This window comes from Elephantulus edwardii, unplaced genomic scaffold (assembly GCF_000299155.1).
Source record: "Elephantulus edwardii isolate Elephantulus edwardi_28Jun2011 unplaced genomic scaffold, EleEdw1.0 scaffold00091, whole genome shotgun sequence".
NCBI classification, from domain to species: Eukaryota; Metazoa; Chordata; class Mammalia; order Macroscelidea; family Macroscelididae; genus Elephantulus; species Elephantulus edwardii.
The window spans coordinates 12,465,243-12,483,333 of record NW_006399841.1 but is presented as its reverse complement, the minus strand read 5'-3'; the positions used below and the strand labels follow the sequence as shown (position 1 = coordinate 12,483,333).

Below are 18,091 nucleotides of genomic sequence, written 5' to 3'. Positions count from 1 at the left end.
GAGGAGGAACCTTTAAGGTGAAATGCAATTTGGGATTAGCCCGGATTTCGTCACTCAGAGAGGACTGTGCCAAGATTTGAACTAGACCTGGTAGAATGGACGCTCATGTTATTAATCAATGGGCTACAGAGCCATAAACAACTTTATTTTAATATTATTTTCTTTATAGGAAATAATGATGCCCTTAATCTTCCACTGATATAATTCCTAGACAATCGACAAGTCCCATCCATCTGGCCATAAAGTCACCAACTATATTCATAATTTGAAACCCATTTTGCCACAATCATGGAGCTTTTCACTGTTGTTTCTTAAGACCCTTCCTGAGTTCCTTGACCTTGACTAGGTTAGTTTAGGGTTTGCTTGATTTCTAACTTCTTGTTGCATAAAACAAATTAGCCTCACTAAGCTTATAAGACATTCTGAAATTTTTACATTTTAAAAATGCAGTGAGAAATTAGAGCTAAACTGGCATCCTGGGAGAATACTTATGGACCGTAAATATGTAGCCCACCGGCTGGCACACCTGATGACTTAGTAGGTAAATAGAGTCAAGTATTCTTTACACACACACACACAAACATGTATATATACATACACATATATGTATATATGCACAGATAAATGTATACACACATATGTATATACATACATACACATATATGTATATATGCACCTATATATGTGTACACACATATTTACACATATACGCGCGCGCACACACACACATACAGGAGTGACATCCACTTTCTAAATAACATGCCTCGGAAACATCTATGATAATCCATGAAAAATACAAATAAGATTACTTCTAATATCCAAGTTGGCGGTGAGAGCAGTTTTTCCTTTCGCATTTTCTACCCAACAAGAGTAGGACCCCGCATCTTCTTCCGTGGTCTTGCTGATCTGAAATGTGCCATTTTCATGGATAAAGTACCGTTTGCCCTCAAGGGGTTTCACTTCATCCACCTTCTGCCTGTGGAGGGAGACAGCACACATCAGTGTGGAGGGAGACAGCACACATCAGTGTGGAGGGAGACAGCACACAATAGTGTGGAGGGTGACAGAATTCTATACTCTGGGTCCTGGTGTCACTCAAACTAGCACCTTTTCCAGAAGCTTGTAGCTGTTATGTGCTGTCAAGCTGACTATGAATCACGTGACTCTATGAACCATGGCTCTTGCCCTATCCTGAGCTGACATTATCCTCTCTTGACAAACCTGATCCCACAATGTCAAACCATCTCATTCATGGTCTTCCTCTCCTTTGCTGTCCCTCTACCCTCTGAGCATGATGCCCTTCTCCAAGGTCTAGTACTTCCTAGCAACATGCCCAAAGTGTGTGAGACAGAGCTTTAAGATCTTTGCCTCCAAGAAGTAACCTGGTTTTATCCTCTCTAGGAAAAAATGGTTTTGTTCACTTGGAAATCCATGGTACATTCAATTCTCTCTCTAGCACCACAACTCAAAGGCATTGATTCTTCTTCAACCGTACTTAGTCACTACCCAAGCCTCAGATGCATAGCAAGCCATTGAGAGACCATGGCGTGGATCAGGCGCACCTTAGTCTCTAGACTGATATCACTGCTCTTTAGCACTCTAAAGATATCCCTGAGAGCAAACTTTCCTAAAGCAACTTGTCTTTTGATTTCTACTTGCTGGTGCCAAGAGAGTTGAATGTGGATCCAAACAAGATGAAATTGTTAACAACCTCAATCTTTCTCAATCAGAAGCTTAGACGATCTTATAAAAGATTCCACAGAGTTTGCATTTTTTTTTTTCAAAATAGGCCATAAGTTTATCTATCTTATCTACTCCACTAGACTGTGGCTAGCAGAAGCTTGGAGCAACACTCACGTCTTCTGCTTGATTTCTCTCAGCATTTAGCACTGGTTTGCATCTGTCCCCAGAGTTTAATAAGTACTTGCCAAGCTTATTGATGGTGGACTCTTAAGTAAATGACCGCTCCCAGGTACTAAATGGAAAAGCTAGTAATTGAAAGAGATAATAAACCCTCAGAACTCCTTCTGTCCGGGAGAACATTGGTCACTGAGAAATATTACCATCCAGGAAGTCGCCCATGTCCTGTGGATACAGCATACATTCACCCTGATCAACTTCACAGTAATTTTCTCCCACTTTCATCCATTTCCCGAGTGCTTGCTGCCCGATCTACACCACAAATTTGTCACCAGTGATGACTGGAGTTAAAAACTGTGGAGGACAAATGCGACTGTCGCCCACACTGCATATGCCACTTGAATCAGAGGTGAAATCTGAAGAGGTATCAGAAATCTATCAGGGTCTTCTTCTCTTGTGCCATCCCTCTACCTTTTCAAGTAGGATGTTCCTCTCCCAGAACTTGCCCCTTCTTGCAATATGCCATAAGTATGTCAGACAGAGCTTCAAAATCCTTGTCTCCAAGAAGCAGTCTGGTTTCATCCCCTCAGAACATGTGTATAACAATGTGTTCGAACTTACTATGGAAATCAATACATCAATTCTTCAAAATCAACATGGGTGTTGAAAACTTTTAAGCATATCATATGTATTTGGAATTACATGCAGGCTTGTATATTCTTTGGTCGCAAAACAATAATAATATAGTTGTGAATAACTTTCTCTATCCACAGAATTGCGGGGGATTAATATTTTAAATTTTCTTCGTTATCACTACAAATCTATGCTTCCTCATCTGAGCAGAAGCAGCTCTCTACATGTTTCCACTTGAGAAAAGTGTAGCAATAAGTCATTGCTTCCTGGAGGTTTAAGCCACTGTGTTTGCTACAAAGCTCTGGTGGCTTAGTGGGAAGGAGGTGCACTGCCAACCCAAAGGCAGGTGGTTCAAATTCACCAACTGCTCCATGTAAAAAGAGGGGCAGTCTCCTCCTCTGCAATTTACTGCGTTGCAAAACTCCCCGCAGTGTCAGGCATGGCTCAACACTTGATGCTCACACAGACACTGTCCCACCACAGACCCCACGCAGCTGATGGCTGAAGAAGAAGGGTGGCTGTTCCCCAAGGGAAACGGCGTCACTTACCAGGTCACTATGGCCTCCGGTGACGCAAAGAACTCGCAGTGCAAGAAAGCGCTGTAGCCGACCACGGCCGCGTAGCTTTCCCCGTCTGCAGTTTGGATCAGAGGGCGAACATCTGTTCAGAAGGAATATAAATGTAGCTTTAAACAGTCATGGAAGAAATAATATTTGCAAATGAAATTATTTTAAGTCTCATCCATATTAATGCTAGGAAGAGCAGAGCACAGCTAATATTACAGAACATATTCTTAAGTTAGAAAGGTATCCAAATGGAATTCATTTCTGGAAGTTCCGTTTTAGGGGAGAACGTGGTTGTGTGGAAGGTGCTTTGATTCTCCTCCGAGGCTCACGCATCATGAATTTGATCTGTGTTTGAACTTGACCTTGACCAGTTCCTTTCAAAGAGCAGGTTGCCAGTCAGCCTTGGAGGGGTGCTCACCGACAACGTTGATGTTGGCATTGGCGAGGATGGTGCCGTGCGTGTTCGAGGCCTCACACTGGAACACGGCAGTGTGGTTCGGCTGGACGTTGGTAAAACTGATTTCACTGGGGAAGATCACATCACCAGCAAATGGATGATCTGAAAGGATTAAAGAATGTCATTCTGTAAGTACAAAAACATGAAATATTCATGGACAATATATCCAACGTGTCATACACTATTTATATTTTAAGGCCAGTTTAGAGTGAAAAATAGTTAATGTAAGCCAATTTCTTAGAATTCTTTCATGTCAACTATGAATTTTTTTTTCCCTTGCAACCCTTTTGGTGACTAGTTTCCAGTTCTTTCATCAAATGAATATTTAAGGCTATAGAAAGGAGCCCTGGTGGCCTAGTGGTAAGAAGCTGCCTGCAATCCTGAAGGCATGTGGTTTGAGGCTACCCGCTGATACTTTCAGAGGAGGATGGACAATCACCTTCCCTGCGATTCACTGTCTCTGAAAACCCACTGGCACACAACAACGACAAAAACAAGTGTCTTTTCAGGAGCAGACTGTCACTTTGTCCTTCCACAGAGCAGTGGTGGGGCTCAAATCACCATGTCACCAGGGCTCCTTTACAAAGGGCCCCATTTTTTTAGTTTATATATTGTTGTTGTGTGCCACTAAGTCGGAATCAACCCATAGCTGACCCTCCAGTGAGTTTTCAGAGGCAGTAAATTACACAGGAGGAGATTTCCCATCTTTTCCCGCGGAGCAGCTGGTAGACTAGAATCATGAATTTTGGGGTTGACAGTAAAACTCTTTGCCACTAAACCATTAGGGTTTGAGTTTATATATAAAGACCAAAAAAAAAAAAAAATGAAGGGCACTGGTGGTCTAGTGTTCAGGGACTTGAGCTGTTTTCAAAGGTGGTACTTCTCTGGTCATTCACATCGGCCAGCTGCTCCTCCAGGCAAAGAGGGGCCAGCCCCTCCCACGTGACGCCAGCCTCCTGAAACCCCCCTGGATGGTTGGTTCCAACGCGATGGCAATGAGTTGGCGGGTTTGTTTTGTTTTCTTAATTGCTTTTGCAACCCTGCTAGCACGCTTAGTAATACTGAAAGAACTGCACGTGAGACATGGTGACTTCTCAAAAAAGAGTGATCTACTTTAATTCTCAACTGCAACTGTATACAGGACATATCCCAATTAGGACTTTGACTTAACTTAGATTCCGCATTCTCTGGTCAGCCCACTGCCATAAAACACTCCAGCCGATGAATGGTGATGACTTGTGTATGGGTGAACCAAGGTGAATTAGATTTCTAAGGCTAACATACAAAATACACACAAAATACCATCAAGAGCATGGCTTGCAGAGAAGAAATATCTCGTCACCCAGCTCTGGAGGCCACAGGTCTGAGTTCAGAGCACTGGCACCACCAGGATCTTTCTGTAGCTCAAGGGAAGAGCCGTGGTTGCCAACGCCCTTCCCGTAGCCCAGACATTCCTTGGCATTGTTCGGTTCAAAGAAGCATCTTCACATGGTTGCCAACGCCCTTCCCGTAGCCCAGACATTCCTTGGCATTGTTCGGTTCAAAGAAGCATCTTCACATGGTTGCCAACCCCCTTCCCGTAGCCCAGACCTCCTTGGCATTGTTTTTCAGAGATGCGTCTTCACATGGCTGCCATCCCTCTGCATGTGTGTCTATCAGTTTTCCTCTTTTATAAGGATTATCACTGAGATGGGAACAAGATCCGTGTTCCCCCATGTGACCTGGTGATAAAGTACCTGGTAACAATATCAAAGATCTAATTTTCAGGCAAGGTCATGCTTATAACTACCTGGGTTTAGACCTTAAACATCTTTTTAGAGAAGGGTAAGGGGGGATGGAGTTCAATCCAAATCCAAACCATCAAAGCTGCAGTTCTGAACTATGAAAAGAATGCAGACTTTGGATTTTGTCTCTAGGAGAATCACCCCGAGGCAGCTTTGCTGTCTTCCTTCCATAAGTCTATTTTCAGCTTCAAACTTCTCCTCCATCAATACATATATTCACTCTGTTGTTGTCATCAAGTCATAGATAACTCATAGCGACCCTACGAATGAAAGACCTGAACACTTGCATATCTTTGGTCATTTCTCCACATTCATGGAGTTTCCGGAGATAAGCCATTTCGAAAGTGGATGCCACTCCTGCTTCCAAGCTTGTTTTAATCAAGAAGCTCCACCAAACACGGTCCACCATGGGTAACCATTATCACATTTGACACATCAGTGTCACAGTGTTCAGCTTCACAGCAACCACGAGTTACCTCTGTGCAGCAAATGGACATACCAGTGCTATACCACTTAGAAGAATGTTTGAAGAAAAATAATATTCAGTCTACTATTGAAATAATCCAAACCCCAACTTCTCCTTCTCACCAGCCTCTTCCTCACCCTGGTGGGTTTAGGCAACCTCCTACCTGGTCCCCCTGCTTACGTCCTCCTCCTCTTGTAGGTACTTGATTCTCCAGAGAGACCAGAACTATCCTCTTCTAAAATGTAAGACACATCAGGCCATTCTTTGACTCGACACCCTTCAAGGAGCAGAAATATCTTCAGTAGTAAAATCTAAAGATCCTACGTGGACCCTCAGGGTTGCAGACAGCGTGTGCTTTTCTCCTCACTGATCCTGTCCCCCAGCGCTCTCCTCTCCTGTGTCTGCTCTGGCTACAGCTGGCTCCTTGCTTTTTCTCAAACAAGCTAAACACTGGAGGTCTTGGCACTCACTAACCTGGCAGCCTGAATGTTCATCCAGGCATAGTTGTACGGGTGACCTCTACCTCATCTTCTTCAGGTTCCCACTCAATGGTGAGGCACCAGAAAGCCTCACTATGTTATCTTAATGTAAGATGGTAAGCCTTGGCCTTGAACCTCTTCTCTAATATCCTCCTTTTAAGGAGTCTTGGGAACACAAATGGTTATGTGCCACTAAACGAAAGATTGGTGATGTGAACCCACCATTGGCTCCTGTTGGTCTGCTTCCAAAAATATTATGGCCAAGAGACCCTCTGGGGCAGTTCCGCTCCATCATGTGCAGCCATTGCAAGTGAAAAATGAGTCAAAGGTCAAAATTAACAACAGCCGCCCGGCTATGTTCTACCTTCTTCCCGGCAGCACACATTGCAGGGCACGGTTCTATTGCCTCGCTTCTCTCCACTGGAACACCAGCTCCAGGAGAGACCGGATTTTCATGCTTTTCATACACTGCCATATTCCATGCAATCAGCACTAGGGGGCACTCGATAAATATGTACTGACTGGCCTATTAAAATAGGAAGAGTAACAGCTCCTTTTGCAAGTGGTCCAACATCACTCATAAATGTCCTTCATAAAACTTAAATAACCTTCAAATAACAACGCTACGACTTTTTGTTCTCTGAAAACCTTCATTTCTTTTTATAGCATCCTTAGTGATTTTTACAAACAAAATTTATATTTCACTAAAGCTTCAATTTTCTCTGTTCTCTAAAGAGATGTGGACAAAGTTCCATAGTTGAAGACATGACTTCTTGTTGTTGTAATGTGCCATTGAGTCGCTTGCGACTCATAGCGACCCTATGTACAGAGCTCTAAACGCTGTTCTACCCTGTGCCAACCTAGCCATCTCAAATGTCTTTATTCCCACCACACTACTCACAGAATTGATCCATCTCATCGAAGGTCTTCTCCTGAACCATCTTTCCACCGTGCCAAACATGATGTCCCTCTGCAAGGACCAGTCCCTCCTTGCAACATGCCCAAGATATGTCAGACGGTGTTTCAGAATCCTTGACTCCAAGGAGCATTCCGGCTTCACCTTCTCCAGGACAAACCTGTTTGTTCTCCTAGCAGTCCATGGTATATATATTCAACACTCTTCTCCAGCACCACAGCTCAAAGGCATCAATTCTCTTTCTATCATCCCTATTCACTGTCCAACTCTCTGATGCATAGCACATAATTGCAAAGACTATAGCCCAGATCAGGCACACCTTAGTCTCCAGCCTGATGTCATTGCTCTTCAGTACTCTTAAGAGGTCTTACTGAGATTTCTGGAAAACTGTAATAACAACATTTGGGAGCGTTTGCCTGTAGAATGGCTTCTGAGGAGTGTTTTGCATCCTTCACATAAAAATATCTAACTCATCAGTAGATGCTGCTTTCATTCCCATTTTAGTGATGAGGATACTATGGTAAGAGTTTGTGTGATGTGCCCGGATGCACAGCGAGTGCACGGAGAGGTAGAACACAGCAAGGACAGTCCAACTGCAAGTTCAAGAGGCAAATGAGATGTTTTCCAGGTGGTTCAACGGTTATCACAAACATTAGCCTTGTTTTACCATCCAATAACCACAGGTAGAAGACAGTCACTAAAGAGCTGAAACTCACAGCTGGGAAGGAGCAGAGTGCAGACAGTGCCCAGGTCCGCGGGCCACCTGAAAGCACGTGCGCTTGGCATGGATGAGTCCAGGGCACGGGAGCAGATGGAACCTGTGTGTGCGCGTCTAAATACGGTTAATACCCTGACCTGAGCTCCTCAACGGGCAAGTATGCTGCTCCAGAGGTGAGGATTAAAGTGCAACAGATGCATATACCGTGCTATTTCTATTTCCGATGGCCTCACGTGTGGAAGTCAGAGGATGAATAAGAAAAGCCAAAGAAAAACTGTGATGTTGGTGAAAAATACTGACTGTCCCTTCAACTGGCAAACAGCAAGCCAAGCTTCCTTGGAAAAAGTGGACACAAGACTACTCCTTGGGTGACCAAACTCTGTCTCCTAATTTTAGAAATGTTCATAGGAAAGGCCAGTGCTGAGAGATGGATAACTGGTGAAGTAGAGAGATCAACAGGAAAGAAGACATACCCTGAGATGGGCTGACCCCAGGGCTGTAATGACGGGATCGAACGTGCCAGCCACTGCGAGATGGCACAGGACTGGACAGTGTCCTTCTGTCCTCCACAGTGTGATGTCAACGAGATGGAGCTGACTCCAACAGCATCGCCAACCTCCGTCCTCAACAAACACATTGCAAGTGACCTGAGCCCATGTGTGTAAGTAAGCAGGGAGAATGGCGAGGTCCCTAACTGCTGGCTCAGACACTGGAGTGCTGGATCCCGCCACAGGCCGGTGAGGGACAGTGTGCTTCCAAAGGTCGCAGCAGCTTGGAAAATGTGATGGAACTCTTTTCTCGTACAAGCAAAATGACCCGGAATCGGAATCAACTTGATGACAATTAACAGCTACTACCTGAATGAATACATGAAAATTATCTCAATTCTACCCCCACAGGCGGAATTTCTGGATTCCTTGGGGGTTTAGGCTGGAAAAGGAGGGAGAGGGAGAGCGACCCTCAGCCCTGGTCCAGCCCTAATCCCTGGCCAGCTGGTGTGAGCTCAAAGCCGAAGGAGAGTGGGAATTCCCTCGTCTCCCGTGATCTAGAAAACGGGCAGGGCACAGCAAGCCCACTGGTGTCCACATCACGGCATCCAGAGATTTGCACTCCCATGGACTCCGGAATGCTCAGAAGGTAGCTAGAGCTTAGGCTCTTAAAGGCGGGACCCAGGGAGGGGAGGCTGGCGCCTGGTCACAGATGCCTTAGTCTAAATGAAGTGTCCACTCTCAAAGAGCCTGTCACTGCTCCTATCTCTTCTCAGGGAAGAAGAAAAACAGCTGACTGTTCTTTTTGACTCATTCTCTTACAGTCATTTGAATTATGTGTTTTTAAGATTTTTTTTATTTAAAATCTGCTGTATTTATTTTTTTCTCTACTAGTTTATTTACAAACCTTGAATACAAATTCAAACACATTCTTTCAATTTCCTTCACCCCCGCACCCATCAAATTGTACAACCCGATGATTAATCCCCCCTGCACATCCACATCCCTCTGCTTCCAGCCACAATGATAAATACTGTATAAAACTGTTACTATAGAATGAGCATAAGGATCCAGGAGGGGTGGGAGAGGCTGCAAGCAGAGAGATGTGAATTATATTTTTTAAACAGCTTTAATATCATTTTTAGTACCGCCTAGGCCAGTACACAGGCACCACTTCTGGCTCTTCAATGAGCATTAAACCACGAGGACTGCATTATTTAGAGGCAATTCTGATTTCCTGGTTTTCTCAGTGCTGCCTTGATTCAGACACTTCCCAAGCGCACTGTGCACAAGCACGTCTTGCCCGACAGCAAAGATCTCAGCAAACCCTCGCCTCCAGGGTCACTTACTCTCATAAGGGGCGCCGTTCACTTTCCACTTGATTGTGGGCTGGGGTTCTCCCTCGGCCTCACATCTCAAAATGCCACTGCTCCCCGTGCTGTACACAGCACTCTCGGGTTTCTTTGTCCAGCGAGGAGGCTCTGGAAAGAGAAAGTTCACCAGTTCTAACTATTGCTCAAAAAATCCGCGGCTGTCAGGTTGGACAAACTCACAGCTGACCCTCCGGCAGGTTTTCAGAGACTACAAATTGCACAGGACAAGAATGCCCATCTTTAACCCCTCAGCTCAGCTGGTGGATTTGAACCACCCCCTTCTGAGTTGACAGAGCAAGTCTTGACTTGCTACACCACCTGAGCTCCTACTTATTTCTAAAGATCTCCAACTCTTAAGATCTGTACTTCTACTGTGCACCAGCGGATGGCAGTCAGGACCAAGTGTTGTGTAACTGCTCTTTCTGGTAAACTTGCGTAAATTCCAGAACAAGGTGGGTGTTGCCTTTGTGTGGTGAGGTGTGTAAGCTTGAGTTGACTTCTCCTTGTGTGTATAATAAAATCAATGTACTAAAACCAGTTTCCTATAACCACTTGGCTTAGCTCCACAAATATCCATCTCTCCATCAGAAAAATGAGGGAAGATACTAAGTTTACTATAAACTGCATCTTATTTTAAGATTGCAGGTTGGCACCTAAAAGGTCTAATAGAAAGTAAATATATCTTGAGGGTTAAAAAAACCCAGATTTAAATTTTAAATTTTCAACAACAAAGTTAAATGAGTCCTCAGAATTACTTCTGCACCCTTACTGATCTATATATCTTTATCCATCTGATGTACTTAGAAAACATTAATTTGGAGAGATCTTATTTTTGGAAGCAGCAGAGGGGAAGTTTAGGTTTCCACCCTCAGAACAACAGAGAAGTTTCTCTGGCTCTCCCTCGCCCACCATGCTTTGATGCTCCAACATTATAATTCTAAGTGGGTTTTCCGAAGAAAATGAGACCATTTTCTTTCGGTGCAAACATTACTGTCATGTTTGTCACCTGAAATATATTATTATGTCAGGAGTGAAGAAAAGATTTAGATTCAAGTGGGGCTGGTTTGGATGATCTGATTTCAGAGAAATATTACACAAGATCTGCAGGTAGTAATTCCCATCAAGTGTGGCTTGGTTATTTCCCCGAAGACATTCTTCTCAGATTTTTTTTTCAGTCAAAACTAAAGTCTTTAAAAACACGGCTTTGTGTAAGATGTAAAATGTAAATTATATTTTAAAAATGCAAAGCAAAGGAAGAAGCAAGAGATTAGGTGAAAAGAAATGCTTATAAAATTTACCAGAAGGCTTGAAGTCTACAAATAATTTTGCAAGTTCAAGCAAGACAAGTGCCTTTGTAACTATTCCACAGGGTGTGGACTTAATTGTTAAATCTCAAGTTAGTATCTGCATTAATAATCTGTACACTTCGTTAGTGCTTGTACATTTCCTTTAAAAGGTAATAAGCTAAAAAAAAAAGCAAAGCTCAAACCACTCTCATTGAGTCAGACCTTCCGGTAGCAGGATTCCAGAGGCTGTAAGTTCACAGAAGGCCACTGCCCGTCTTTCTCCTGTGGAGCAGCTGGTGGATGTGAACTGCATGTCTTTGAGAAGGCAACTCAACTCCTTGCCATTAGGCCACCAGAGCTCACAATGTAATGGTTGTGGATGCTGTTGTGCGTTCTCTAGTTGTAAACTAACTGTCCAGTGGGTTGTCACAGGCTTAAAATTGGCAAACTGCAGAGTGCCTATCCTTCTCCTGCAGAGAACTGGTCGACCTGAACCATCTGACTTTGGGTTGACGGAATAAGTCTCTACCATTTGGACATTATTACTTCATGAGATTAACTTGGAGGGGGAGGGGTTGTGTGTGTTTTCTGAAGTTATTGTCATCAACTGTATTTTTTTTTAAAGGTAAATTTTGTTTTTATTATTGATTACAATTTCACCTTATGTTGTTGGGAAGATCACATTGATTAAAGGTAGAGTTGTACAGTAAATTATTGTAATGAATGTAAAAAGATGAATTGGTAAAAGTGGTGTGTCATATATACATTTACCATGACAACCAAAAAAGAGCCTCTATTGAGACTTTATGTGCCACTAAATGTCTGGTGGGTTCCTTGGTTTGGAGATTAAGGCTCATAGTTTTAGGAGACATCCAAGTCAATGAACTTGGCGTATCTAGTGTTTCTCTTCTACTTTCTTACCTGATTGCACAGAGCCTAGGATCTTAAAGCTTAAGTGGTCATCCAAGGTACAACCTTTGCTCTCTACTTACCAGTAACAACGGAAGAAGAAAGAGAGTCAGGGATTGGTGGGGATTCTTTGGTATATTGTCATTGTTGTTGTGAATTGTTGAGCGTAGCCGACCCTCCAGTGAGTTTTCAGAAATAGTAAATCACAAGGGAGGAGACTGTCCATCCTTGGGGCGTGCAGGCAGCTGGCATCCTCCTTATTATACTCTGCTGCATGCTTTTAACTCTGTCCGCATTGGGTAGCCAATCATTAACGCATTTGACACATCACTGTCACAGTGTTCAGCCTCACAGCAACAAAGAGTGAACACAGGATGGCAACTTGTACACCAGGGCTATATGACCCAGAGGTATGACTGAACAGAAAAAATGAAAGACTGGCCCGAGGTCCCTTTTGGGCTTGAAGCCCTGTGCTGCCGCCTTAAACCCTAGGCCAAACCTGGCTTGCCTGGCTCCTGGAGGCAGAGTAGTCCTTCATGTGTCAAACGTATTAACGATTGCCTACCCAATGTGGACAGAGAGTGGGGTGGAGCTCCCCAATTAAAACAAGCTTGGAAGGAGGAGTGGCATCCACTTCCATAATAGGTTGCCTCCGGAAACCCTATGAACCTGGAGAGAGGAAGAGAGGCACCCAAGCGTTGAGGACTCTCCTTCATAGGGTCCCTAGGAGTTGCCTGCGACTCGACGGCACTTAACAACAACAACAACATGCTTTTAGGGGATGTGAACATAAAGATCTTGCAATGATGCTCTTTTTCATAAAAAAGAAAATGACATCTTCTAGTCCTTTTCTTAACCTACTAAAGTCATGAACGCCTTGGTAGTAGTTTTCTTATGATCTAATATTGTTAACAAAAAGAGGACTTAGTATCATTTTAGCCAACTCACACTTGACCACTGACAGTATAAGGATTTGGACGAGTTATTTATCTTGCCAAGAGCAGTAAAAGAACGCCCATTAATGGTTCCCGGACACCAGTACAAAAGCCACAGGGTAAGTAGTGTGTGACTTGGAAGGTCACTGTGGTTTAATTTCTAATCCATTGCTATTTTATTAGGCCTAAATCATTCCTACTGATTTAGGTCAAAGAGTGGGGAGCTCTGGTGGCCTACCCTGCCAACTCAAAGGCATGTGGTTCAAATTCACTGGCTGCTCTGCAGGAGAAAGATGACCTGTCTCCTCTCCTACAGTTTACTGCCTCTGACAACCTACTGGAGGGTCAGCTATGGGTCGGTTCCAACCCAACGACACACGACAACAATAATAGGCCAAAAATATACACCAAGTCCTACCAAATTTGCCATTGCTTTATATTACCAAAACTAAAGTTTTCCAACATTTATCATCTTGCTCAAGCAATTTCATTATAATTGCATGCAAGCAAAAGCTTATCCAAAAAATGACTAGAACAGGACATTGATAAAGAATGGCCAAAAGTTCAAGCTGGGTTTAGAAGAGGCCAGGATATTATTGCTGATGTCAGATGGATCCTGGCTGAAGGCAGAGGGTAACAGAAGAATGTCTATTTGTGTTTTATTAAGTATGTAAAGGCATTTAGGCATTTGACTGTGTGGATCCTAAGAAATTATGGCTAACATTGAGAAGAGTGGGAATCTGTATAATGAATTAAAGCTCCTCATACATAAAATTTATTGCTATCGATTGAGAGTAACTGATAATTAACTCTCCAGAGGCTATAAACTACATAGGAAGAGATTTTTTTCATTGTTCTTTGTGGTAGATTAGAACTTGCTTTTTTATTTCATATTTGTTTCCTCACAAAGTTTGTACATATTGTGTTTCACACTATACTTTATTCATAGTTTTTACAACCATTCCCATTCATTATGTTTTATAAAATTAATCATCGTTGTACTATGCCCACCAATACTGTCTTTCCCTCTTTTACATACTCCCCTCCTCCACCCACCAAATAGCAATCCTATGGTTCTCCTCCTGCCCATCCTCACCCCTCTGCTCTCAAGCTCCCCTCTTGGGTCTTTATACACATTCTATTGATTATCTATTTCTACAATAATGATCTTATGCAGTATTTGTCCTTATAAGCCTGAGTTAGTTCACTCAGCATAATACTTTCCAGTCCCTCCAAAGTTATGTTAGTAATTTTTTTAAATCACTTCTCCTGTGTGCTGCGTAGTATTCTATTGTGTGAATGCACCACAATTTCTCAATCCATTCAATTGTGGTTGGACATTTGGGCCATTTCCATGTTCTTAAGATGGTAAATAACACTGCAATGAACACTGGTGTACAAACCTCTGTTTGTGTCTCAGTTCTAATTTTCTCAGTTTATTCCTAGCAGTGGAATAGCTGGTCATATGGAATATCTATGTTCAGCTTTTTGAGGAAATGTCAAACTGTTTTCATGCCAAACTGTAAAGTGAATGTACCATTTTACAGTCCCATCAACAGTTCATGAGAGTCCCTACCTCTCCGCATCTTCTCCACATTTATTGCTTGCTGCCCTGTTAAACCTTGCCACTGCTACAACTGTGAGCTTGGTGTCACTATGTTTCATGATCTTTATGCTTTTGGGCGTTACCCCTTGGCCTCTGATCCCCTCGAGTTTATTTCTGTGTATGATGGAGGGTGAGGGTCCTGCCTCAGTTTTTTGCAGGTAGAAGTTCACTTATGTCAAACCATTTTTTGAAGAGGTTGTTCCTTACCCATTTCACAGGTTTTGTTAACTTGTTGAATGTCAGTTGACCATAGATAGATGCGTTAGTTTCTGAATTCTCGATTCTGTTCCATTGTTTTATGTGTGTGTCATAGCTTTTTATGGTTATTACAGCTGTATAGTAGGTTTTGATATTAGGGAGTGCTATACCTCGCACTGTTTTTGTTTTTCAGAAGTGCTTTGCTTATTTGAGATTTCATTCTTCTTCAAACAAACTTGACAATTCCATTTTCTCTCTGAAAAATTAATTTGGTATCTGTATTGGGATTGCATTAAATATGTAGATTGTTTTTGGTAGGATTGTCATTTTCACAATATTGAATCTTCCTAACCATGAATAGGGAACATTTTTTTCATTTATTTAGGTCTTTTATTGCTTCTCACAGAAGTGTTTTGCAGTTTTCTTGTAAAGGTCTTTTATGTCTCTAATTAGGTTTGTTCCTACGTATCTCAATCTGTGGTTGGCTATTGTAAATGGTATTGCTTTCTTGTTTTCCTTCTCTGTGCTTTGATACTGCAGAGGAATCCCATTGACTTTTGTATACTGATAACTTGTATCTTGCCACTCTACCAAATTGATCTACAAGCTCTAACAGTTCTTTTGTTGAGCCCTTGGGGTTTTCTGTGCACACTATGATCTGATCTGCATAGAGTGAGAGTTTCACCATCTCTTTGCCGATCTGGATGCCTCCTATTTCCTTCTCTGGCAGTATTGCCCTAGCAAATACTTTTGATCAACATTGAATATGAGTGCTGACAGTGGGCATCCTTGTGTGATCCCTGTTCATGAAGAGAATACTTTTTGTCTTTCCCATTAAGAACAATATTCGCTCTTGGTGTTGCGTATATACTTTTCACTATGTTAAGGAAATTCCTTTCTGTTTCTATTTTGCTGAGTGTTTGAATCAGGAAGGGGTGCTGGATTTTGTCAAAGGCCTTTTCTGCATCAATTGCTAGGATCATGTGTTCTTATTTGCTTTGTTAATGTGTTGAATTACGTTGATTGCTTTTCTTATGTTGAACCATCCTTGCATACCTGCTATGAATCCCATTTGGTCATGATGAATTTTTTTCAGTATGCTTCTGGATCCTAATGCCCAGACATTTTTAAGGATTAGGTAAGTAATGTAACTTTCTGTGGACGACGTCACTATAGGTATTAACTGTGGATTTTAGTAAGAGTAATTGAAAAGTATTAGTACCAGTAGCCATGAAGTCAAAAGATGAATTGCATTGGGAAAGTTTGTAGTCAGGTACCTCTCCAGAGTACTGAATAGCAACAACATCAGTCTGAAGACTAAGGTGTGCCTGATCCTGGCCATGGTCTTTGCTATTACTTGCTATGAATCAGAAGGCTGGAAAAAGAGACTAAAGATGAGAGGAGAATTGATGCTTTTGAGATGTGATGTTGGAGAAGAGTCTTGACTATACCATGGATTGTTAGAAGAACAAAGAGGTTCATCCTGGAGAGGGTGAAGCCAGGCTGCTCCTTGGAGGCAAGGATTCTGAAGCTCCATCGGACATATTCTGCACATGCTGCAAGGAGGGGCTAGTTCTTGGAGAGGGACATCATGCTTGAGAGAGTGGAGGGATAGCACAGTATAGGAAGACTCTCAATGAGATGGATTGGCTCAGTGACTGGGGTAATAGGGTTAGGTGTGTCAAATACAATAAGGTTGACTCAAGATAGCGTAGGATTCAGAGCTGTTGTACATATGGTTGCTATGAGTCACAAGGGACTTGAAAGCATATAATAACAGCAACTGGAAAGCGTGTGTGTGTATATAATTTTAAAAGGAAGCATGGAAAGACAAAACACAGTATTATAATTAACTATGCCAAGAGCTGAAGCAAGAAACTGGAGTCAGAAAATCAAAAGGTATGAACTTGCTAGGTACTACTTAAGCTGAAAGAACTGAAGATCAAATTCAAGCCTCGAGTTGCAGTACTTAAGGATGCTGAAGGCAGAATGCCAAATGACGCAGGAAGCATCAAAAGAAGATGGAAGGAGAACATAGAGGCACTATACCAAAAAAGACCTGGCTGACACAGAAGAATTTCATGAAACAATATATGACCAAGAGCCTATGGTGATGAAGGAGGAAATTCAAGCTGCTCTGAAGGAATTGACAAAAAATAAGGCCATGGGAATTGATGGAATAACAGTTAACATAATACAGCAAACAGACTCTGTCCTGGATGCACTCACCAGGTTATGTCAAGAAATCTGGAGGATAACCTCCTGGCCAACTGATTGGAATAGATCTTTATTTATTCCCATTCCAAAAAAAAGGTGACTAACCAGAATGTGGAAATGATTGAACTAGATCACTAATATCAAACTTAAGCAAGATCCTGCTGAAGATAATCCAGAAATGACTGGAACAGTACACCAGCAGAGAACTGCCAGATGTGTAGGCTGGGTTTAGAAGAAACTGTGGCACTAGGGACATCACAGCCAATGTTAGATGGTTCTTGGCTGAAAGCAGAGAATACCAGAGGCCTGTCTATCTGTGTTTCATTGACTATGCAAAGGAATTTGACTGTGTGGATCACGATAAATTGTAACTAACCTTGAGAAGAATGGAAATCCCAGAACACTTAATTGTGCTCATGTGAAACCTGTATTTGGACCAGGAAGCAGTAGTCAATAGAGCAGGGAAACTGCATAATTCAAGATCAGGAACGCATCCTACCTCCATATCTTTTCAATCTACATGCAGAGCAGATCATTTGGGAAGCTGGACTTTATGAGGAGGAATGAAGCATCAGGACTGGAGGAGATTTATAAAAAAACCCTGCATTATGCAGATGATACAAACTTGCTGACGGAAACTTAAAAGAACCTGAGGCATTTGCTGCAGAAGGTCAGGACTGCAGTCTTCAATGTGGATTGAAGCTCTACATCAAGAAAACAAAGATTCTCACCAATGGGGCAATTAGCAGCTTCATGATGGATGGAAGTTGAGATCATTGATAACTTCAGCTTGCTTGGTTCCACAATCAACATCCTTGGCAACAGTAGTGAGGAAGTCAAAAGTCGAATTGCTTGGGAAAATCTACTGTCAGGGATGTCTCTTAGAGTACTCAAGAGTAATGATGAAAGACCAGGCTATGGTCTTCACAATTACTTGCTACGCCTCCAAGAGCTGGACAATAACTAAGAATGATAGAAGAAGGATCGATGCCTTTGAGTTGTGGTGTTGAAGAAAAGTTCTGAACACACCATGGAATGCCAGAACAAAAAGGTCTGTCCTCGAGAGGGTGAAACCAGGCTGCTTCCTAGAGGCAAGGATTTTGAGGCTCCGTCTCACATACTTTGGGCCAGGAGGGACCAGTCCTTGGAGAGGGACATTGTGCTTGGAAGGGTGGAGGGACTGTGCAGGAAAGGAAGTCC

The 18,091-nt window shown here is 42.6% G+C and overlaps 1 protein-coding gene across 1 annotated transcript in view; it reads right to left on the bottom strand.

Moving 5' to 3' along the window:
* The window catches only part of CHL1 (cell adhesion molecule L1-like), an 89,064-nt gene that overhangs the window by 32,306 nt on the left and 38,667 nt on the right, over positions 1-18,091 (bottom strand). The window contains exons 9-12 of the mRNA XM_006890668.1: positions 9,717-9,848; positions 3,478-3,618; positions 3,042-3,153; positions 810-976 (exon numbers count right to left, since the gene is read on the bottom strand). Of these exons, the coding sequence (XP_006890730.1) occupies positions 810-976; positions 3,042-3,153; positions 3,478-3,618; positions 9,717-9,848 (552 nt within the window). The remainder of the gene's footprint in view (positions 1-809; positions 977-3,041; positions 3,154-3,477; positions 3,619-9,716; positions 9,849-18,091) is intronic.